Source organism: Carassius gibelio, chromosome B13, assembly GCF_023724105.1.
Source record: "Carassius gibelio isolate Cgi1373 ecotype wild population from Czech Republic chromosome B13, carGib1.2-hapl.c, whole genome shotgun sequence".
NCBI lineage: Eukaryota > Metazoa > Chordata > Actinopteri > Cypriniformes > Cyprinidae > Carassius > Carassius gibelio.
The window spans coordinates 25,942,938-25,967,038 of NC_068408.1; the positions used below are offsets into that span (position 1 = coordinate 25,942,938).

Consider the following 24,101-nt stretch of genomic DNA (forward strand, 5'->3'; position numbering starts at 1 on the left):
CCCTCCGTCCCTCCCCTGAACCTCCTCCGGTCCTCTTCCCTCCTGGTCTTCCTGTTTTGTGTTTCCACTTCTGGTGTCTGTTCCCCTAGTTTTCTTTTCTGGCCCTCTGTCCCTCCCCCTGTACCTCCTCCGGTCCCCCTCCCTCCTGGTCCTTTTTGTTCTGTTTGGTGTGTCTGAGAAGCATCTGGTAGCTGCTCCTTAGAGAGGGGGTAATGTCACAGTGTGTCTGGTCTGTGTATCCCTGGGTGTCGATATCGAGGCGGTTCTGGAGGCCGAGGCGGTGCCCGAGGCCGTTCCCGATGCAGTGTCCGAGGCCGCTCCCGATGCCTTGACCGAGGCGGTGCCCGAGACCGTTCCAGAGACAGTGCCCGAAGCCAAGGCGCCTCAGGTCTTCACAGACAGTCCAGAGTCTAGTCAGATCCCCGTGGACTCTCCGGAGTCGGGTCAGGTTCCGGTGGACTCCATGGAGTCGGGTCAGGTTCCGGTGAACTCCACGGAGTCGAGTCAAGTTCCGGTGGACTCTCCGGAGTCGAGTCAGATTCCCGTGGACTCTCCGGAGTCGAGTCAGGTTCCGGTGGACTCTCCAGAGTCGAGTCAGATTCCCGTGGACTCTCCGGAGTCGGGTCACAACGAGGCCGTGGTGGTCTTCCGCTCCGCCCTGGAGGGCTCTGGCCTTGACCACGAGGATGTGGTGGTCTTCCGCTCTGCCCTGGAGGGCTCTGGCTTTGACCACAAGGCCGTGGTGGTCTTCCGCTCCGCCCTGGAGGGCTCTGGCTTTGACCACATGGCTGTGGGGGTCATCTGCTACATCCTGGGGGGCTTCCGCCCTGACCACACGGCTGTGGTGGTCCTCTGCTCCGCCCTGGGGGGCTTCCGCCCTGACCACACAGTTGTGGTGGTCCTCTGTTCCGCCCTGGAGGGCTTCCGCCCTGACCACATGGTTGTGGTGGTCTTCCGCTCCGCCCTGGAGGGCTCTGGCTTTGACCACATGGCTGTGGGGGTCGTCTGCTCCATCCTAGGGGGCTTCCGCCCTGATCACACAGTTGTGGTGGTCTTCCACTCCGCCCTGGAGGGCTCTGGCTTTGACCATATGGCTGTGGGGGTTCTCTGCTCCATCCTGGGGGCTTCCGCCCTGACCACACAGTTGTGGTGGTCCTCTGCTCCGCCCTGGGGGGCTTCCGCCCTTACCACACAGTTGTGGTGGTCTTCCACTCCGCCCTGGAGGGCTCTGGCTTTGACCACATGGCTGTGGGGGTCGTTTGCTCCATCCAAGGGGGCTTCCGCCCTGACCACACGGCTGTGGTGGTCCTCTGCTCCGCCCTGGTGGGCGCCTCATCATGCCCTTCGTGGACTTCTGTTTGATGTGTTGGATTCTGATATGTTTCTGTCTGTTCCCCTCAGTTAGTCTGGCCCTCCGTCCCTCCCCCTGAACCTCCTCCGGTCCTCTTCCCTCCTGGTCTTCCTGTTTTGTGTTTCCACTTCTGGTGTCTGTTCCCCTAGTTTTCTTTTCCGGCCCTCCGTCCCTCCCCCTGTACCTCCTCCGGTCCTCCTCCCTCCTGGTCCTTTTTGTTCTGTTTGGTGTGTCTGAGGAGCATCTGGTAGCTGCTCCTTAGAGAGGGGGTAATGTCACAGTGTGTCTGGTCTGTGTATCCCTGGGTGTCCACTAGAGGTCTCACTTCCCCTTATCGTCACTGTTCATTGTTTTCAGCTGTTTCCACTTTCATTGTTTGTACCTGTCTATAAATACCTGGTTTGTTTCTGTCTTTGTTACGGAGTCCTTGATGAATGTCTGAGCGTTACATGTCAATCAACTCTTGCCTTGTCTTGCCTTGCCCTGTGTTCGTGTCCTGTTTATGTTCTGTTTTGGATTTACTGGTTTTGACCCTGCTTGGCTTGTTTACCCGATTGGATTACCCTTATTAAATAAACTTCATACCTGCATTTGGTTCTCTCGCCTCGTTCCTGCAACGCCGAACGTGACACATAGGAAATGGACAGACAGTTCGATTTCAGGCTCGTCTTCACTGTATTGTAGGTAAATATTCCACTTTCTGTGGTATTTTTTTACCTTGTGTTCGTATCGTGTTAAAGTTGTACAGCAAGTCAAATGAATTATGGGAACTGTCCAAATGATTCAGACTGATTTGCGAGCCGCGGACTACTTTGACCGATTCGTTAAAAAGATCAGACTCTAATGAATAAACCATTTGTTTAAACAGGGAACTGCGCCTCAGTTATATAATATAAAATAAAGTGGTTATATTGTAAATATGTTTCTTTATGCCTGTGGTGTAGCTTAACATGGATGAATATTACCCATTTAAGAAAAGGATTAATTCTGTTTGGACGAAATGATATGCATGAAATGCATGACAAGTTCATTCTTTCTGGACCCTGGACCACAAAACCAGCCTTACGTCACTGGCGTATATTTTTAGCAATGGCCAATAAAATAAAATAAATAAATAAAATAAAATACTTTTGGGTCAAAATTATCATTTTTTTCTTGTATGCCAAAAAAACATTAGGATATTAAGTAAAGTGATATTCCATGAAGATCTTTTGTACATTTCCTACCGTAGATATATCAAAACTAAATTTTTGATTAGTAATATGCATTGCTAAGAATTCATTTGAACAACTTTAAAGATTATTTTCTAAATATTTAGATTATTGGGAAACCCTCAGATTCCAGATTTTCAAATAGTTGTATCTCAGACAAATATTGTCCTCCTAACAAACCATACATCAATGGAAAGATTATTTATTCAGCTTTCAGATGATGCATAAATCTCAAAAAATGACACTTAAGACTGGCTTTGTGGTCCAGGGTCACATATGTTCACTACATTTCTGACAGTTTCATGCAAATTTCTTTAGAGTCTGATAATTTGCTGACATGTATCTGACAAATTTGAATTTAAATTTTGCTTATGCAAATCCATGATGCCCAAAAGACCACCAAGAGATGGTCACTTCAGTAGGAGATTCAGAGAGAAGGAAGACTGGGGCAAAAACATATAGGGTAAATACAACCTTAGGTATATCAATGTAAGCAATTATGAGCCGAATTAAATTAGAAGGAGGACCAAAAAAGTTCCACCCTGTTAGGGACAGATGAACAACAATTTGAAAGATTTATGCATATACAAAATGTAATATGTAATATGTAATAAGTTTAAATAGACTTCTTATTCAACTGGAACATCAGTTGCTGTCATCATCACTATGTACACTACATGTGTCCAGCCTGTAAGGTTTTCTGACTTAACAGTGTGGACACTAACCGGGTGGACACTGACTGGGTGGACACTGACTGGGTAGACACTGACTGGGTGGACACTAACCGGGTGGACACCAACAGGGTGGACACTAACTGGGTGGACACTAACAGGTTTGACACTAACTGGGTGGACACTGACCGGGTGGACACTGACCGGGTGGACACTAACAGGTTGGACACTAACAGGGTGGACACCAACTGGGGTGGACACTAACAGGGTGGATACTGACTGGGTGGACACTAACCGGGTGGACACTAACAGGGTGGACACTGACTGGGTGGACACTAACAGGGTGGACACTGACTGGGTGGACACTGACTGGGTGGACACTGACTGGGTGGACACTAACAGGTTTGACACTAACTGGGTGGACACTGACCGGGTGGACACTGACTGGGTGGACACTAACAGGGTGGACACTGACTGGGTGGACACTAACTGGGTGGACACTAACAGGGTGGACACTGACTGGGTGGACACTGACTGTGTGGACACTAACATTTTGTCCTAAAATCAACAATTACAACGAAGTCTGAGCAAAAAATGCTAACACAGAAAGTCTGTCAAATAAAGAGAAAGAATTTCTATGTACTTTCTTCATCATATTCGTCATAACAGGGTGGACATGTTGAAGTTGACCACATCAGATTGGAAAGATAAAATAAATCAAAACAGACAATTAACAAAACAGAGGCTCTCACTCACATCCCCCAGTTGTTTTCCCTCCAAGGAAATGATGTCAGCGATGTGATAAGATGTAATTACCTTTTCCAACTTTCTTAAAGGGCCGGTAGTCGAATATAACAGGGTGTGAGGTTATTATTATTCTTTTTTTATTTTATTTAATACTTGGAATATATATAAATATATATATATATATATATATATATATATATATATATATATATATATATATATATATATATATATGTTGCACATTCAAGAAAACTATAACTTATATACCAAAAAAAGATTAAAAATAAATAAATAAATGTATGTATTACTCATATTAAGTGTTGTATTCATCATAAAAATGGCACACATGCTTTGGGACATAGGACAAATCATATATTTGATGGTTTAAAAAGCTGTTAAATATTTAGAAATATATATAAATTCAAGAATCGGCTTAAAACACATCTCTTCCATCTTTATTTGACCCTCTAACTTTAACACTCACTATTCTAATTCTATTCTTTAAAAAATCTAGCTACCTTTCTAATCTTTTTGTATTCTATTTTCTTTTCATTTATTATGCAATTGTATATGTATATATGTGTGTATGTGTAAAGACCTCTAACTAGCTTGCTCTATTCTTTTTTTTATTATTCAATCTGTTTTCTTTTTATTTATTATATTAGTTAAAATCCCATGCTACGTGTACTGTGTTAACCTAACTGAGACTTGTTATAGCACTTATATATCATTGCTCTTTTTGTTGTTTTTGATTGCTTCCACTGTCCTCATCTGTAAGTCGCTTTGGATAAAAGCGTCTACTAAATGAATAAATGTAAATGTAAATGTATATAAATGAAAACTTAAATATGCTTGAAGTTCAAAATGTGAATTTTTCTTTTTTTATGTCTAAGACAATTTTTACATTTATGTTGAAAATGTCAAGGCACAGATACAGTGAATAGACCTTTTATCTAAAGTTAGATATCTCAGTGATGACAGTGTCCTCAAAAGGATGCAGAAGATTAAGATCATGTTTCTGGGCATTAGATTCTAAGGAAGTCTTAATTACACCTGTTATGATTACACCTGTTATGATTACCTGTTACCTGACACCTGTTATGATTATGGTCATTATTTGTTGGCTTGCTGTACTGCATATGTTTTGAAAAACCTTTACAAGTATTTTAGTTTGTATTCTGCCACAAATGCGTTTGCACAAAAAGGGTACACATTAGTAAAAGATCCTATGTGATATTGCGCATGTATTTGTTTTGTGGAAACACTTGTTTAACTCGTTGTTCTTGCGCGTCTTTACCAGCACAAGTAACATTACTCAGCGAGGGGAGTATCGAGCGCTTCCCAAACGTTTCGAAAAACCTCTCCAACCAGCTATACGCATCCTTGTGATAAATATTACTGAATGTATATGTGGGCTACAGAACAAAATGATCTTCTAAGCGCAAAAAACTACGTGTTTATCTGTCGCCATCTTGCACCGCCCCCAGGAGCGAGGGTTTCCAGAGGGATGACGTCACGCTCGCGAGGAGCAGCAACAGGCTGAGAGCCAGATAATCACACAGGGGAAAACACACTCTGAACTCTAATAAGAATCACATCTGCGTGAACTTGTTCTGTCATCTGGACACCTGAGTGCGTTTGTGGTAAATAAAACAGTTCTCGGTAACCGTGAGCTGTCGTCAGAAGAAAAACTCGCGGAAGGAAAGTTTGGAAAGGCCTCTGACGTCACGCCTCGTCTCAAACAGGACAGGACGGTTTCTCTCAGCACAAAACTGCACTTTTAACTTGATTAAAGCTGTAAACCGTCATTCAGCCCGATCTCGGTGGAAAAACATCCTGAGCTCGACGCGAAGATGATGCCGGTGAGCGAACAGACGTTATTTTCTCGATTATATTCTCTTTTAACGTTATGTAAGAAGTTCAGGAAAACCACAGGCTTTGCTTCTTTCTCATCTCATCTGATTATGTGTTAGCTGTAATGATTATTGACTTAGATTAATGTTGGGGATTTTACAAAGTAACATGAGATTAATGTGTTGTTGTCATAATAGAGCACATGAAAGTTATCCATTATTGTGCTTCAGACAATATAAAACAGTAGGATTGTGTGTTGTGTTGTCTGTCACTCACACTAAAGTTTCATATCCGCTCATTTAATTATTTATTTAGTTTTTAAATTCATAATAATGCTACTGCAACCAATCCAAACATTTCCCCAACTTTAACTCCTTACAAGGAATAATAATAATAAATATTAAAACCCAGGTTATTTATGTTCCTCCCTGTACACACAATATTGGTGGTCTTTACGAGATTGTGATGTTATTATTATTAAACGAACACCAGCTGAATGTGTTTCCCAGTGTTAGTGTGGATCTCAGAAATCAGACACTCTCTCAGCAGTGCTTCTGTTGAATAAAGACACTCTTCATGACAATTACACAAGATTATTCCATAATGGAGTATGAATGATGTTCTTCATCGCTCGTGATGTCATCGTCACGTGACCAGCAGCATCTCATCTGTGTCTGCAGCACAGAAGCAGAGGGATATCTGTAGAAACAGACAATAATACATTCTGTGGGTCACAATTATATATTTGTTTTATTCCAAAAACATTAGGATATTAAGTTAAGGTCATGTTCATGAAGATATTTAGTAAATTTCCTACTTGTCTGAGATACAACTGTTTGAAAATCTGGAATCTGAGGATGTAAAAAAATCGAAATATTGAGAAAATGAAGTTCTTAGCAATGCATATTACTTATCAAAAATGTTTTGATATATTTATGGTCGGGAGTTTGATCTGAAAATGATCTTACTTAATATCCTAATGATTTTTGGCATAAAAGAGAAATGTATAATTGTGAGCCAAACAATGTATTGTTGTCTGTTTCTACAAATATACCTGTGCTCCTGATATCAGCTGATTCAGTCCTGATCCAGATGCTCTGTGTCTCTCTCTCTGTTCATCAGCTGATGGTCAGCTGTGTTAAATCAGAGCGAGGCACAGAGAGATGTCTCGTGATTAAACTCTCATCTCCTCCTCTGCTGGTGTTCTCCAGATGTTCCTGACTGTGTTCCTCAGTAACAATGACCAGCACTTCACCGAGGTGCCCATCACGCCGGAGACGGTGTGTGCAGACGTGCTGGAGCTGTGTCAGGAGCCGGCCGAGGCCAGCGGTCACCTGGCTGAAGTCTGGAGGGGCTCAGGTGAGTGTCCTCCACAAATAACTCCCTCTGAGATCTGATGTGGCCTCCTATCACAGAGATCTTCTCTACTGTAATAAAGCCTATGAATATCCTTAGTTATAAGAACACAGATAAACTATACAGTGTTTAGTGTTTGTCTTAATCATTCAGAGCATTTCGATCTGCTTTTAATTCAATTATACAGTATTATACAGTATATATTAGAGTGATAGCTGGATGCTGGGCTCTAGACTCAACTACAGCATGATATTAGGGATGTCAAATTTCGATTATTTCCATGATCGATCGTCGTTTAAATTAACGATCAATTAATCGATTAATCGTTAACCATAATACTGCAAAATGCGTCTATTGCAGGCACGCAGTCAGCGGTATGACAGGATGTGCAAAAGCCACACACACACACAAAACGCTTTCTCACTTGAATTAAAGAGGTTTTAGTCTGAATAAAATGCTAGTAGCAGGATTATAAAATGAATAGATGCGATTATGTCATGATCATTTGATAAAATGAAGAGAGCGCGCCATACTTTTGAGGTCATTTTACTTTGTTGACAGTTTCCAATCCCGCACAGAGAACGCTGAACGCGCCTCTTTAAATGGTTTTGTGGTGCTCGTTGTTGTATTTTAAAGCACAATTGCAATGTTTTCAACTGACATTATTGTATAAAATTATCCGAAATGTGGAGCGCGTGTGACTGCGCTGCACATTAAGTGAACTACATCGGCGCTGCTGCACCAAAACACAGTTGCTCACATTAATTTGATCCTGCTGGATTCTGTCCTAGAAAATGTCAGATTTTTAAAAATCCGGCATACAGCGCATTAGATCGAGACAGTGCATGCGTGCAGACGAGGATGAGCGAGCGCGGCTTTGGCTAGATTTATTTGGAGGTTATTGCTCATGTCTCATTCGGCACAAATCGAAATGTTTCCATATTCGCAATGTATTTGAATGTTAAACTATTATTTATAATGTAAACTAGGCTTGTACTTAACACGCATTCGCATATAGACGGAAAAGATGATCCTCTTCATATGAGCAAAAACGTCCTTGGCATAACAGCAGAGTGGACCGGTATACTACGGTCTATTTAAACTGAATGCTCCAGGAATGTGTCGGTCACAGCGCCTATTAATCGCTGTTTTGAATCCAGCAATTATTTATTTAGAAATGATAAGATCTGATTATGACAAGTGTGGTATAAAAGCTTTGTTTATTAGAGGAATAATAGGTTAACTGGAAAATGTTAGATCGCGACCATGCTTTTGGACCCCATAGTCTTCATTTACGCGGCTTTGTTCTGGTTTGCCGGTTGGTCACGAATTTCCACAAATTCAGTATATTTAGGCATTGTTTCTTTTCCTAAATCTTCATAGTCGAACCCTCTAATTTCCCAGGTTTATTTTATTATCTTTCGCTTTTAATAACTGTTTTCGCATCTCTTACTGTGGTAAACATGGGAAGGGAAATTAAAGATTTCATGAATTAAGAATTCGTTCGATTTATTAATTTGTTCCCTTATTTCACTTAAATCATGGGTTATTTGGGGAACAAAATTAATGAAACATGGACAATTGCCACATTAATAATTCGTAGGAATGAATTAACAAGTTGTAGGAATGAATAGACTACCTGTCCTGTCACTGTGTCCCGCAGCCCTGCAAAGCGCACGATATAAAACAGTTATCTGATGAAATGATTAGTAACTACATTTCTATTGCATTTAATGTTGAAGAACTTTTATGTTGTTTCTATTTTAATGTACTTTAAAGTTTAAATCACATTAAAAGCTTAATTTGTACATTGTGAATGAATGATGATGCTTTTATATATCGTCACCGTCACTCACAGCCGCTCGCACGTGTTGAGTGCGCATGAGCCGCACGCAGCCCAACATTGAATCGGTTAACCGACCATCGATAGCCTTAATCGATTGCATCTCTTATCGACAATTAATCGATCATCGATTAATCGTTGACATCCCTACATGATATTGAGTAGTTCTTCCCTTATTATAGTTCATAGCTTTATATGGGAACAGAATGTCCTCATGAGGAGCGCACGATGACTCGAGCAACACAAAACATCTGAGTGAAGATGTCTCTCTGTACTCCTGAATCCACCACACTTGTGTTAATGAACACAGTAGATAGTGCTGAGTAGATGTGTGTGTGTGTGTGTGTGTGTGCAGAGCGGGCGGTGGGCGAGAGCGAGAAGATGATGGATCTGCTGCTGCAGTGGGGGCAGAGGAGGCCTGAGGTTCGCTTCTTCCTGCGGCGAGGCAGAGCACCCAGCACACCCACAGGTGAGACCTCACCGCGTCTAATCACAGAGATACTTGATCCTAAAGACAAGTTCCTGAACCTCTGTGATCCTAGAGCGCACGCACGCACACACACACACACACACACACACTCACACGTTCACTGTGTGAGTTAAGTCAAAAGGACTTTTCCTCTCAGAACTTGTGAATGTATCAGTGCTTGACCATATATTGTCTGGTTATTAAGAGTTTAAGACAGCGGGGGGCTGCAGACAGCGAACCTTGTATGTTATCTTTATTTTATACGTTTTATAAGTGCACAAAGGTTTGTTGTTATTATGTCTGTATCCAAAAAAAGTAGACCCTTTACAGATTCGATTGATGTATTGCTCTTATCTGTACGATTAAAACTGAAAGTGTGATTTAAGTTCTTTTCGGGGTTATCAGGAGAAAATGACTCATAACGCGTATCCGCGTTAATCGACTCCTTCAAACATATTTTATAATGTTAACTTCAAATAATACTTATATTAATTTAAAAATGTGGAAGTATTGGATCTGGACAGGAAGGATAACTCTAGGAGGGGTGTGTCGCGATTCTGCCTTCTCACATCGCGATACAGGTTCGTGTGTATGCGTATGGCGATTTCGATTTCATATCGTATATCGTTACAGCCCTAGTATTATAAGATGATTACAGGAGCGACTCCTCTGTGAGTCACTGCTCACATCATGAGTCATGATGGACAGGCTGGTGTCAGATCAGACCGGAGTCATGCTCTGGAAATACAGTCAGTTTTTGTGGAACATGTTCAGCAGCTTTTGCAGTTTGAGTTACTTCACTAATCGATGGGCGGGGCTAAACAGGCAATGATGTGGAATCAGTGGGTGGGGCTAAACAGGCAATGATGTGGAATCAGTGGGTGGGGCTAAACAGGCAATGATGTGGAATCAGTGGGTGGGGCTAAACAGGCAATGATGTGGAATCGGTGGGCGGGGCTAAACAGGCAATGATGTGGAATGGGTGGGCGGGGCTAAACAGGCAATGATGTGGAATGGGTGGGCGGGGCTAAACAGGCAATGATGTGGAATCGGTGGGTGGGGCTAAACAGGCAGTGATGTGGAATCGGTGGGCGGGCTAAACAGGCAATGATGTGGAATGGGTGGGCGGGGCTAAACAGGCAATGATTAGGAATCGGTGGGCGGGGCTAAACAGGTAATGATGAGGAATCGGTGGGCGGGGCTAAACAGGCAATGATGTGGAATGGGTGGGCGGGGCTAAACAGGCAATGATGTGGAATCGGTGGGTGGGGCTAAACAGGCAGTGATGTGGAATGGGTGGGCGGGGCTAAACAGGCAATGATGAGGAATCGGTGGGCGGGGCTAAACAGGCAGTGACGTGGAATGGGTGGGCGGGGCTAAACAGGCAATGATTAGGAATCGGTGGGCGGGGCTAAACAGGCAATGATTAGGAATCGGTGGGCGGGGCTAAACAGGCAGCGCTGCGGAAGCAGGCGTTGATCATCTCCTGCAGAGGCGGTGTTTATCCACACTATAACATCATCATCAGTGGAACACTCCACAAACTGTCTGCCTTCAATATAAGCTGTTTTTAGATTAACAAGAACTGAGTTCTGAAACCTACAGAATGTTTTTATAGTAAAAATAACTCTTATATGCCAGATGATCAAGGGACGTTTGGTTTCTCAGTTCATGACCCCTTTAAAGAATAGAATAATCATGAATCTGTTTTCCCAAATCAGTTATTTGCATTGGCAGAATTCATTATCAGGCAAACCTTACGTTAACAAGTGCTGATTACAGTAATGCGTTACACTCATCAGTGTCTGTAAACTCTGAAAGATGAAGCTCAGCTCTGGGCTTGAGCTCGTGTCTGTGTTTCAGACTCCAGGAGCTGGAATCAGAAGAGGAACGGTGTGAAGAAGCCCACAGACAGACGGACGGAGAACGGAGTGAGTCTGCACTCATGTGTCTTTCAGTTCCTTGTGTAACGTAATCCCAGAGTTTGACTCACATACATGAAGACATGAGAGGAATGCCGTCAGGTCGAGCAGGAACTGATCTCAGAGACTGATGTAGGTGTGTTGTGCAGGTGAGCAGCCCGTGGATGGACATGACTCTGTCAGAGCTGCAGGAGATGTCTGCCAGACAGCAGCGTCAGATCGACTCCCAGCAGCAGCTCCTGGCCTCCCAGGTACACCACAACACACCAGAACACAAGTGTCAACAACGATGCAAACATCAGCCTGTCCTCTCTCTCTGTGTCCTGCAGGAGCAGCGCTTGTGTTTCCTGAAGCAGCAGGAGCACAGACACCAGCAGACGTCCTCAGAGCAGAAGAAGCTGCAGCATCTGAGGGACACGGTGGAGAAGCAGGAGGCGCAGCTGAAGATGGTGCGAGCTCTGAAGGGACAGGTGGAGCAGAAGCGCCTCAGCAACGGGAAACTGGGTGAGTTCTTCTGCTCCAGTTATTTAAATCACTCATTTTAAACGGCCCCTATTATGTAAAATCCAAGCTGATACTGAATGTGGGTTTGCACAGCTTGTCAGTTAACGTGTCAGTTAACGGCTTTACTGACGAGATGCACATTCATCATCCTGTCACATCCCAGCAGTCCTGTCACATTGAGTGTTTTCTGTGCAGGCTGAAGGATCTTGAGCTCAGGCAGTGGGAGTTATGCTGTGTGTGTGTGTGTGTGTGTTTTAGTGGAGCAGGTGGAGCAGATGAACAGTCTACTCCTTCAGAAGCAGAAGGAGCTCGCAGTCGCCGTGTCTAAAGTGGAAGACCTGAGCAAACAGCTGGAGACCCTAAAAATCGGCCAGCTGGACGCGCTTCACAGTAACCACAGCTCAGTGGCCGAGCTGGACCGACTCTGCAGGGAACTACAGGTCAGAGCCGAGCCGAGGAGGGGAAGATCACCGCCTCAGGCCTCTGTCCAAACATCTCACCTGTGTGTGTGTGTGTGTGTGTGTGTGTGTTCACCAGATGAGGAGAAACCTGAACCTGGAGCAGAGCGCTAAACTGCAGCAGCAGAGAGAGAACCTGAACAAGAGGAACCAGGAGATGGCCAGCATGGACAGACGAGTCAGTGAGCTGAGAGATCGCCTGTGGAAGAAGAAAGCTGCCCTTCAGCAGAAAGAGAACCTTCCTGTCAGCGTAAGACGTTTCTCCACTTCACACCAGCCAATTACAAGCCTGCATTTACACTCATGCATCCAGCATACTCCAATCCAAAGCAACTTAAAAATGGATGTTTAATTAACAAAGTTCGGGAGGAGCACATTAGAAAACCAGAGTTTAAGGCTAAAGTCTAGGGCTGCCGTTAGTTGAAAGAACATTTGAAAGACATTTTCTCTTTAACTTGATTTTATGAACTTAATTCAGTAAGTGATTTCCACTTGAACACATTGTACACACGAGTCAGAAGAGTCAAGTTTTTAAGTGATTCTCAACCAGAGCATGGGTTTTCTGTATATTTTTTGTACCTCTTATGTCACAATATCCGGAAAGACAGAGGCCTTCAGAACAATTTTCATACAAAGTTTAATTTAAACACACATAGCTACAGCTTCAGTTATTGTTTGAAATATCAAACATTTACTACTTTTGGAATGTCAAAAATGTAAAACAGCATTTTGAAAATTCCCAAATTCATTCAGGTAATATGGATGACTATGGGGGGAAAAAAGGAAAGCAGGATCACGGGCAGGTTTTATAAGTAGGGATACAGGTGCTTGACAGGTTTAACATTTGGTTATTTTGCTAAATTGATTTGCTGTTGCTCTAGAGTTTTATAAAAGCTCATTATTTGGAATCTGTTGTGGTTTCCCACTGTCCTCGTTCTGGCCTGATCAGGTGTGTGGTTTCACTGATGTCCTCTTCTTCCAGTTGCCTTCAGATGCCCAGACAGCGCCGCAGACAGGACCGGCCCGTGTGGCGGCGGTCGGCCCTTACATCCAGTCCTCTACAATGCCCAGGGGCCCCGTGAAACAGGACCTGCTCACTAAACACACTTACCCAGACGGCACAGCGACCGTACCCCATCAGGACAAGACCCCTCACCCGGACTCAGGTTTGTAGATCCCCCGTTTACCCGTCCGAGAGAACTGGGCTGTGTGTCTAACTGTGGAAATGGTGATATAATGTTCTGTGTGTAATTCTGAAGTGTCATGTCTACTGCAGGTTAGCACTAGAGACGTCACACATACACACAAAACATGCTGATCTGATTTCTGTTTTAATTGTCTGTGATGCATTCTTAACTTTTGTGCAAAACATTCTGTACAAATCTTGTGCATTTGGCCAAAAAACTACGCAGATGAACAGCTAGCAGCTTTAACAAAACAGACAAAAATATCAAATATACTACAAGATAACACTAATTAAAATATCTAATCCAACCCTCCGTCTTTTATGCAACATTTTTTAAATGTCTTTTAACATCTTTATCCGCTTTTTCTTTTCTTTCAGAGATTTTTCCTTTACTGAATCTGTAGGTATGTTGAGGATATGAATGAGGATAAATGAATCTGGCATGTGCACGAGAAAGCCATGAAGTGCACGTTTGCAAAGCTTATAAAATAATGATCTGCTGTATTCTCACTCATGCAGTCATGTATAAATGGATTTGTAGTGTCTGTATGACTAATTAAAAAAATGTTGATTAATTTAACCCTTAACCATCACTCCCACACTCAAAGTGAGAGCCTTCTGTTTAAAGGGACAGTTGACCCAAAATATATACAATTTCATTTACTTCTCATGTCTTTCAAGACCCAGTAGACTTTCATTCATCTTAGAACATCTTCTGCAACAGTTTTTCATAAAACCTGAGAGGTTTGCCTCCTTCCTTTGAATGTCCATGTCTCCAAAACTTTGATGCTTCAAAACGTTTGTCAAGAGATTGTAAATGCAGTCTTCTGAAGAGACATAATCCCCTTACAAAGATACATTTAGACATTGATTCACTTATAATCCCTGAGCAGCACAAGGTTTGTTCTCTGAAGTGTATTCTGTCTGTGTTCAGGCAAGGTTTCCTCAAAGATGTCTAACTGGAGTTCATCCATTATGAAGACGGGCAGTAATTTTGAGTCGTCCAGTCTGCCCCGCATGGTGACCCATTCATCTAAAAAGCAAGGTGACCCTCCACACCTCCTATCCCCATTGGATTTGTGTCACTCCCAGTTGGTCTGTGTTTAAATGTATTGTGAATTCTTTTGCTCCCCATAACAGATAACACTGAGGCGCTGAAGCGTGACCCCAGGGTGCGTCCGGTCTCCATGTTTGAGTCCGTCGATCCACCACCAGCTTCTTTACGGAAGAACCAGAGCAGTGAGGACCTTGCGAGAGATGCCCTGGTAATGCTCAGACGTCTTATCGAATTACTAGTTCTCTTGTGTTCAATACTTTCTTAATACTTGAACAATACCAGGTGGATATTTGAAGAGGTTTTGTTCTGTTCTCTGAGGTCCACTTATAGTGTCTTAAAAATTTAATCACACTGTGGTCGCACAGCATCGTGCTTTAGTTTCAATCTTTCTGAAAATCCTGCATTGAATTGTGCATTGTTTGTAAACGAATCACACGAATCCGTGAACAAACAGGCAGCGCAGAACCATCGGTGGGCGGGGCTTAACAGGCAGTGCAGTAGGGTCGGTGGGCGGGGCTAAACAGACAACGCAGTATGATCGGTGGGCGGGGCTAAACGGGCAGCGCAGTAGGATCGGTGGGCGGGGCTTAATGGACAGCACAGTATGATCGGTGGGCGGGGCTAAACGGGCAGCGCAGTAGGATCGGTGGGCGGGGCTTAAAAGGCAGCGCAGTAGGATCGGTGGGCGGGGCTAAACTGGCAGCGCAGTAGGATCGGTGGGCGGGGCTAAACGGAAGTGCAGTAGGATCGGTGGGCGGGGCTAAACAGGCAGCGCAGTAGGATCGGTGGGCGGGGCTGACAGGCAGCACAGTAGGATCGATGGGCGGGGCTAAACGGGAAGCGCAGTAGGATCGGTGGGCGGGGCTGACAGGCAGCACAGTAGGATCGATGGGCGGGGCTAAACGGGAAGCGCAGTTGGATCAGTGGGCGGGGCTAAACAGGCAGCGCAGTAGGATCGGTGGGCGGGGCTAAACGGAAGTGCAGTAGGATTGATGAGCGGGGCTAACAGGCAGCACAGTATGATCGATGGGCGGGGCTAACAGGCAGTGTTGTAGGATTGGTGGGCGGAGCTGTTTTTAGACTAACAAAAAAAGTTTTGAGTTCTGAAACTTACAGCATGTTTTTATAGTATAAATAAATCTTATATGTCACATGATTAAGGGAAGTTTGGTTCCTCAAACATTTGAAAGTCCTCAGTGACACTTTGATTTGTCCTTTGATTCAGAGTGCTGTCAAGAACACCGTCAAGGTTCCTCCTCCAGTTCCCACTAAACCGAAACAGGCCATCCTTCCCTCTGGTGGCCAGATGGGATACAGCAAGACGGCCGGCACCTTCCCTGGGAAGAGTAAGTCTTCGGCTCAGCAGCCGCCCGCTGGCGTCCAGTCTGTTGGTACTTTACCCCTGCCCTCCAAACTGGAGGCTCCCCCAGCTGCCACCGTACACCCCTTCAGCCCCGAGCCTCCTGGAGCCAAAGACTCCGGCGGGCAGCTCCTGCGCAAGCCACAGATGCTGACCACCAGCTCCATCTACTCCATGTACACGCAGCCGCAGGGCACTCAGGGAGCGCTGAGCCGATCCCAGAACCGCGGCAGCAACTTCATCAGCGGTGAGAGACTTTGTGTTCACCAGGACAGAGGAGTTCATACAACATATGTGTCTCTGGAGCACAAAACCAGTCTTTAGTGTCAATTTTTCTAAATGTTTATTTATACACCATCTGAAAGCTGAATAAATCATCTCTCCATTGATGTGTGGTTTGTTAGGAAGACAATATTTGACTGAGATACAACTATTTCAAAATCTGGAATCTGAGGGAGCAAAAAAATCTAAATATTGAGAAAATGACCTTTAAAGTTGTCCAAATTAAGTTCTTAGCAATGCAAATTACGAATCAAGAATTTATTTTTGATATATTTACATTAGGAAATTTACAAAATATCTTCATGGAACATGATCTTTACTTAATATCCTAATGATTTTTGGCATAAAAGAAAAATTGATAATTTGTACAATGTATTGTTGGCTATTGCTTCAGATATACCCCAGAGACTTCAGACTGGTTTTGTGCTTTGAATAAGTGTAAGAACACTCTAAACTCAAAGTTATTTGTTGCTCTTTTGTTGAGCTGACAGTTGTTTTTGTCTTGATGCACATGCAGTTTATGGGAAGCCAGTGACCCCCACAGGCCAGCACCCAGAGAACCCGTACCTGGACTCGTCCAGTGGCCCCGAAGCAGAGAAGGACCCCAGCCCTGGAGCATCTGAGAGCGAGCGGATCCCCAGACCTCTGAGTCCCACCAAACTGCTGCCCTTCATCTCCAACCCCTGGAACCAGAGCGATGTCGACCTCGAGGCCCTCAGGAAGAAGCTCTACAATGCGCCCAGACCCCTGAAGAAGCGCAGCTCCATCACGGAGCCCGAGGGCCCGGGCGGCCCCAACATCCAGAAGCTGCTGTACCAGAAGACGACTCTGGCGGCGATGGAGACCGCGGTGACTCCTCCAGCAGAAGAGGAGAAGGAGACGCCCGCAGATCCTCAGAGAGAGGATGAAGCTTCGCTGGAGGGAGCCGAGCAGGCCGTCCCTGAGCCGGAGGAGTCCACAGCGGCTCCAGACACTGAAGGAGAGGACCTGCCTCCTCCACCTCCTCCACACCCGGCCCCGCTCCTCCCTCCACCGGCCCAGCCTGACAGCCCTCCTCCTCCACCTCCTCCTGACAGCTTCCCGGAGGACTTCCCTCCGTATCCTCCTCCTCCGTATCCCAGCGGTGCCGAGCTCGAGGCTCCAGAAGACACCTTCAGCATGAAGCCGCCGGAGGTCACCGGACAGGTTCCCTCTCCACCGGTACGTGCCCTAAATCAGGCTTGACTCTCCTCTAGAGCAGGGAGATGTCCAGTGTTGGGAAGGATATTCTGCAAATGGAATACGTTACAGATTACAAGTTAGTCTATATAAAATGTAACCATTTAAAATAAATGTTAAAAATCCAATTAATTTTTTTTTTTAAAGTAATTTAGTTACATGTAACTAGTTACTCCCCAACACTGGCGATATGGCAAAACATTTTAATCTAGATTTTTCAGAATGTTTGACATATTCTTTTTTTTATATATATCTAGTAAACTTGAAAATGTAACTACGACATAATTCAAGTAACTAGTTCTTTATTAAGCCTCTAGTTAAAGAGAATGATATTCCAAGTGCTGCACATGTGTAGTTGGAAACATGATGTAAATGTTAAACAAATCTCTTGTTCATGGAGAAAAATGCATGAACTACAATCTTAAACACAGACTGATATATGTCAAATGTTTATTTTTTATTTTATTTTGATGATTATAACTGACAATTAAGGAAAATCCCCAAATCAGTATCTCAGAAAATTAGAATATTGTGAAAATGTTCAATATTGAAGAAAATATTGGTTCATGTAGGTGGGGAGAAGTCAATCCAGCGATCTTATTTCATGGGTTTGCATGTGATGGTCAGGCTGTGCATCTCTTTGACCATCGATCTTGATTACTTGCTCCAGATTTGACAATCTCTTCTCCGAATGGAAATTGTCAATAATTGTTCTAGTGGTGTTAATGTTGAAAGCTGTTCCGTGAAAGAGTTGGTTGGTTAGTGGTCTTACTTCTGACTTGTGGCACTAGGAATTGATTTACAACATCCTGTTGCCTTTCTGAGGAATTCGGCTCCTCATGTTTCAACCATGGTCCTTATCGAATCTTTTATTTGTCTGGTACGGGTCTGATACGCTACACTGCAAAGCCTTTAAATGGTCTCTCAGTCTAGTTCTGTAGACTACACAATCATGGGGAAGACTGCTGACTTGAGAGTTGTCCAAAAGGTGACCATTGACACCTTGCACAAGGAGGGCAAGACACAAAAGGTCATTGCAAAAGAGGCTTGCTGTTCACAGAGCTCTGTGTCCAAGCACATTAATAGAGAGGTGAAGGGAAGGAAAAGATGTGGTAGAAAAAAAGTGTACAAGCAATATGGGTTAACCTCACCCTGGAGAGGATTGAAGTGAAGTGATGTGACATTCAGCCAAGTATGGTGACCCATACTCAGAATTTGTGCTCTGCATTTAACCCATCCGAAATGCACACACACAGAGCAGTGAACACACACACACACACTGTGAGCACACACCCGGAGCAGTGGGCAGCCATTTTTATGCTGCGGCGCCCAGGGAGCAGTTGGGGATGCCTTGCTCAAGGGCACCTAAGTCGTGGTATTGAAGGTGGAGAGAGAACTGTACATGCACTACCCCCACCCACAATTCCGTCCGGCCCGAGACTAGAACTCACAACCCTTCGATTGGGAGTCCAACCCTCTAACCATTATACCACGACTTCCCCAAACTCCCCAAATTGTGAAACAAAACCCATTCAGAAATGTGGGGGAGATTCACAAAGAGTGGACTGCAGCTGGAGTCAGTGCTTCAAGAACCACTACACACAGACGAATGAAAGACACGGGTTTCAGCTTTGCATTCCTTGTGTCAAGACACTCTTGAACAACAGACAGCGTCAGAAGCGTCTCTCTTCAGAAAGGACTGGACTGCTGCTGAGTGGACCACAGTTATGTTCTCTGATGAAAGTAAATTTTGCATTTCCTTTTGAAATCAGTGTCCCAGAGTCTGGAGGAAGAGAGGAGAGGCACACAGTCCATGTTGCTTGAGGTCCAGTGTAAAGTTTCCACAGTCAGTGATGGTTTGGGGTGTCATGTCATCTGCTGGTGTTGGTCCACTGTGTTTTCTGAGGTCAAAGGTCAACACAGCCGTATACCAGGAAGTTTTAGAGCACTTCATGCTTCCTGCTGCTGACCAACTTTATGGAGATGCAGATTTCATTTTCCAACAGGACTCTGCACCTGCACACAGTGCCAAAGCTATCAGTACCTGGTTTAAGGACCATGGTATCCCTGTTTTTAATTGGCCACCAAACTCGCTTGACCTTAACCTTATAGAAAATCTGTGGAGTATTGTATCATTTTTATACTTTTCATTTGGCCAAGATTTCTAAAAAACCTTTCTTTGTATTGATCTGAAGTTATATTCTAAATTTTTGAGATGGTGAATTTGGGATTTTCCTTAGTGGTCAGTTATAATCATCAAAATTAAAATAATTAAACATTTGAAATATATCAGTCTGTGTGTAATGGATGAATATAATATACAAGTTTAACTTTTTGAATGGAATTAGTGAAATGAACTTTCTGATGATATTCTAGTTATGTGACCAGCACCTGTAAATGTTCTGTAAAAACAATGAACAGCAGCTTTCAGTCTGTCAGAATGAAGCAAACCTGAAGTATCAGCCATACAGCAGTAGTTCTTCACAGGTGTTTTATTTGATTGCGCTGTGCTCCATTGTGACGTCTGTGTAAACATGGACGTGTTTGACTCCTGCAGTCTGAAAACACAGCGCTCAAGTTAAAAGGAGTTCACTCTTTCATCTTCTTCCACTGTCCATGTTGTCAACACAAAAGCTCATTCGGTGTGAATGGTGTCTATCGTTGTGAGCCGCTAATCACGTCATTCTTTTCTCTTTACTGTTATCACCGGCATATTGTCAAAGTTTCTTATTAAAACGTTTGGTAATATTTCTATTCAAAATTGCGATTCTTCGATTTCTAAGAAATTAAATAGTTGCAAAACATTAAAATCTTCTCCTGTACAGTGAATGCTTTATCCATTATAAGCCTCAGCTAACCGGATCTAGTTATCATCTCCGAACGCTGTGTGTTTGCGTATTAATTCTGCCACTAGTCAAAATGGGTTTGTGTTGATGAGTCGTAAGTCACATGACTAGTTTAACATACAATGACAAGACTGGTAATTATGGGCTATTTTTAACAATATTGACTAAAGTAAAAAAGAAAAAATACACTCTAACGTTAATTATGTGGGTGTATAATAAATACCAATGAATCCAAATGCAGAACTGCTACTCCTTTTTAATTAGTATGAATCTAATAAGTGTGTTTTCTGTGCAGGGTAAGAGGACGAACCTGCGCAAGGCCGGCTCGGAGCGCATCGATCACAGCATGAGAGTGCGCTTCAATCCTCTGGCTCTGTTACTGGACTCATCTCTGGAGGGAGAGCTGGACCTGGTGCAGGGGGTCATTCACCAGGAAAGGCACATTCACTGTTAAACCTGAAGAAGATCTGTGTGTCACTGACCAGTAGTGTTTCAGGAAGATGGCAGTAATGTGGTGGATGGGTGTTTTACAGGTGGAGGATCCCAGTCAGCCCAACGATGAGGGAATCACAGCGCTGCACAACGCAGTGTGTGCCGGCCACACGGACATCGTCAAGTTCCTGGTGCAGTTTGGGGTCAATGTGAACGCCGCCGACAGTGACGGATGGTGAGGAGCGTTTCACACACTCACAGACACTCCTCAGTGGACAGCAAGCGTTTAACCCACCACATTACATGCTTTCATTCAGTTCAGTCAAAGCCTGTTTCATGTCTGTCATGTTTTCCCACGTATGCAGGAGATAACTGTGCCACAAACACACATTATATTTGTTATAATACATCAACATCGACTGTTCCCTTTGAGACTTCAGTTGAGCACACGATAACCTACGGTTTAAAAATAATTTGCAGGCAAAATTATAATGTTTTTTAGTCAAATCAATATTTAATGTCACATGTATTGTAGGAGCAGTATGTGGGATGATCTACAGACAGCTGCTCATCATTATAAAATAAAGATTACAATAACAACACATCCAGTGAGGATAGATTATGATGCTGCTGTTGTGTGTGTGTGTGTGTGTGTGTGCAGGACGCCCCTGCACTGCGCCGCGTCCTGTAATAACGTGCAGGTGTGTAAGTTCCTGGTGGAGTCCGGGGCGGCCGTGTTTGCCATGACCTACAGCGACATGCAGACGGCAGCGGACAAGTGTGAGGAGATGGAGGAGGGATACTCTCAGTGCTCTCAGTTCCTCTACGGTGAGCCAGTGATCACCAAAGCTGAGCTCTCTGCACATTCGACTGCAAAAGATCACATGAAATTAGATTTTTACAAATCTGTTTCAAGCTGCTGTTAAGATTGCATTTCCGCACATCTGCTTCAAAACATAAACACGTCAGATGTTGTCTGTAGAGAACAGACGAGGTTGTGTTGTTAGGAAGTGTTTTGAGACCGGCGGAGACGGAGATTCTGTGAGGTTTGGTCTTACATCTGATATCAGGAGATATTAACAAGTATTTCATTTAACTTATTCATATCTGTAGAGAAGATATACTTCAGTATATCTTTAGTTGAACTACTTCTGCATAATTAAAGTGCATTAAGTACATCAGTCTTTCCAGTTTAGCACTTCATACTGAAACTAGAAGTGCAGGATATTGTTATGAAGTGCATGTAGTTAGCCTGATCCACATCAGTGAGAAGCGGTGTGTGTTTGAGCGCTGTGTTCCTGTGCAGGCGTCCAGGAGAAGATGGGCATCATGAACCGCGGGGTGGTGTACGGCCTGTGGGACTACGAGAGTGAGCAGGACGACGAGCTGTCCTTCAGCGAGGGCGACTGCATGACGGTGGAGCGGCGGGAGGACGAGGACGAGACCGAGTGGTGGTGGGTGCGCTCGGCCAGCGGAGAGGGATATGTGCCCCGAAACCTGCTGGGGGTGAGTGACTACTTCACACGCTATACATGCCTACAGTCAAACCTGGAAGATCAGCCTATTCTGGATTCTGCTCTAGAAGCTTGTGATTAAAGCTTCAAAATATGTAAAGCAGGGGCGGAGCTAGGGTTAGTCTCTTTTTGCTGATAAGAGCTGCATTTATTTATGCAGAGCGTCTTTATGAGCAGGTCAAACAAAGGTTTTTCTGAAGCGCTAATGTGCCAAAGACTGTGTTTAGTGTGTGTATTATAATAGTTTTTTCTCTGTTCTTCCTCAGTTGTACCCAAGAATTAAACCCCGTCAGCGGAGTCTGGCCTAAGTCCTTCAGAGAGGAGAACAAGCGCTGGTTCTCCTCCTCACCACGGATCTGGACCTCGTCCTGCTGGTCCTTCTGTGTCGTAGTTGTTTTTTGGATGTTACTATTGATATGTTACAGTGTCACTGTCTTTTTTTATTCCACAAAACAATTACATAGAAATAAGGCGTTTAGATTGTACTTTATATTTGTGTATCAAGATTTTTTTCACTGCTATTGTTTTATTTTTTTATTGTGGCCTGTGTTGTGTATCACAGGTATTGTGCGTACGGTGTTCTTTCAGTGCTTTATTGAAAGGTTAGTGAAAGGAAATGGATAGTGCTGAACTGGTTTAAACTGTTTTCTCTTGAGCACCAGTAAAATGAACTGGTTGTGCAGAGCTAGTAAACTGGGGTAAGTACATCAGCTTCTGGCTCCGTAATCAATACTCCAACAGTGATTTCCAGTAGATGTCCAGCAGCAATCTCTCGCTTCATCTCAACCTCAGCCGCATTAAATGGTGATGTTCATATTGAAAGATACCGCTTTTATTATACACTACAAATAAACCTGCATTTTCCACATCCTCTTCCTTATGGACAAATCAGCTGCAGCTGAAATGTAACCTGATCAAAAATAATAAAAACACTGAACAGTTCTCCTGTGAATACTGTCGTCTTGAAGTGGGTTTTGTGAATATATAGTAAAACATTTATTATGCTGATCTTCTGCACATGATTCATAATTCTGTTCTGATTAGGGATGTCAAATTTCGATTATTTCCATGATCGATCGTCGTTTAAATTAACGATCAATTAATCGATTAATCGTTAACCATAATACTGCAAAATGCGTCTATTGCAGGCACACAGTCAGCGGTATGACAGGATGTGCAAAAGCCACACACACACACACAAAACGCTTTCTCACTTGAATTAAAGAGGTTTTAGTCTGAATAAAATGCTAGTAGCAGGATTATAAAATGAATAGATGCGATTATGATCATTTGATAAAATGAAGAGAGGCGCCATACTTTTGAGGTCATTTTACTTTGTTGACGCACTGAGAACGGTGAACGCGCCTCTTTAAATGGTTTTGTGGTGTTCGTTGTTGTATTTTAAAGCACAATTGCGATGTTTTCAACTGACATTATTGTATAAAATTATCCGAAATGTGGAGCGCGTGTGACTGCGCTGCACATTAAGTGAACTACATCGGCGCTGCTGCACCAAAACACAGTTGCTCACATTAATTTGATCCTGCTGGATTCTGTCCTAGAAAATGTCAGATTTTTAAAAATCCGGCATACAGCGCATTAGATCGTGGCAGTGCATGCGTGCAGTCGAGGATGAGCGAGCGCGGATTTGGCTAGATTTATTTGGAGGTTATTGCTCATGTCTCATTCGGCACAAATCGAAATGTTTCCATATTCGCAATGTATTTGAATGTTAAACTATTATTTATAATGTAAACTAGGCTTGTACTTAACACGCATTCGCATATAGACGGAAAAGATGATCCTCTTCATATGAGCAA

General features: G+C 43.7%; 1 protein-coding gene across 1 annotated transcript; it reads left to right on the forward strand.

Moving 5' to 3' along the window:
• Positions 1-5,458: 5,458 nt before the first annotated feature.
• tp53bp2a (tumor protein p53 binding protein, 2a) lies at positions 5,459-23,223 on the forward strand. The gene is made up of 18 exons (XM_052572739.1): positions 5,459-5,842; positions 7,046-7,193; positions 9,389-9,502; positions 11,366-11,433; positions 11,574-11,675; positions 11,754-11,928; positions 12,187-12,368; positions 12,466-12,636; positions 13,369-13,552; positions 14,507-14,617; positions 14,713-14,837; positions 15,855-16,236; positions 16,789-17,471; positions 20,631-20,765; positions 20,866-21,002; positions 21,429-21,595; positions 22,074-22,273; positions 22,548-23,223. Exons 1-18 carry the CDS (start codon positions 5,834-5,836, stop codon positions 22,587-22,589), a joined length of 3,135 nt encoding a protein of 1,044 aa, XP_052428699.1. The 5' UTR covers positions 5,459-5,833; the 3' UTR covers positions 22,590-23,223.
• Positions 23,224-24,101: the final 878 nt, after the last annotated feature.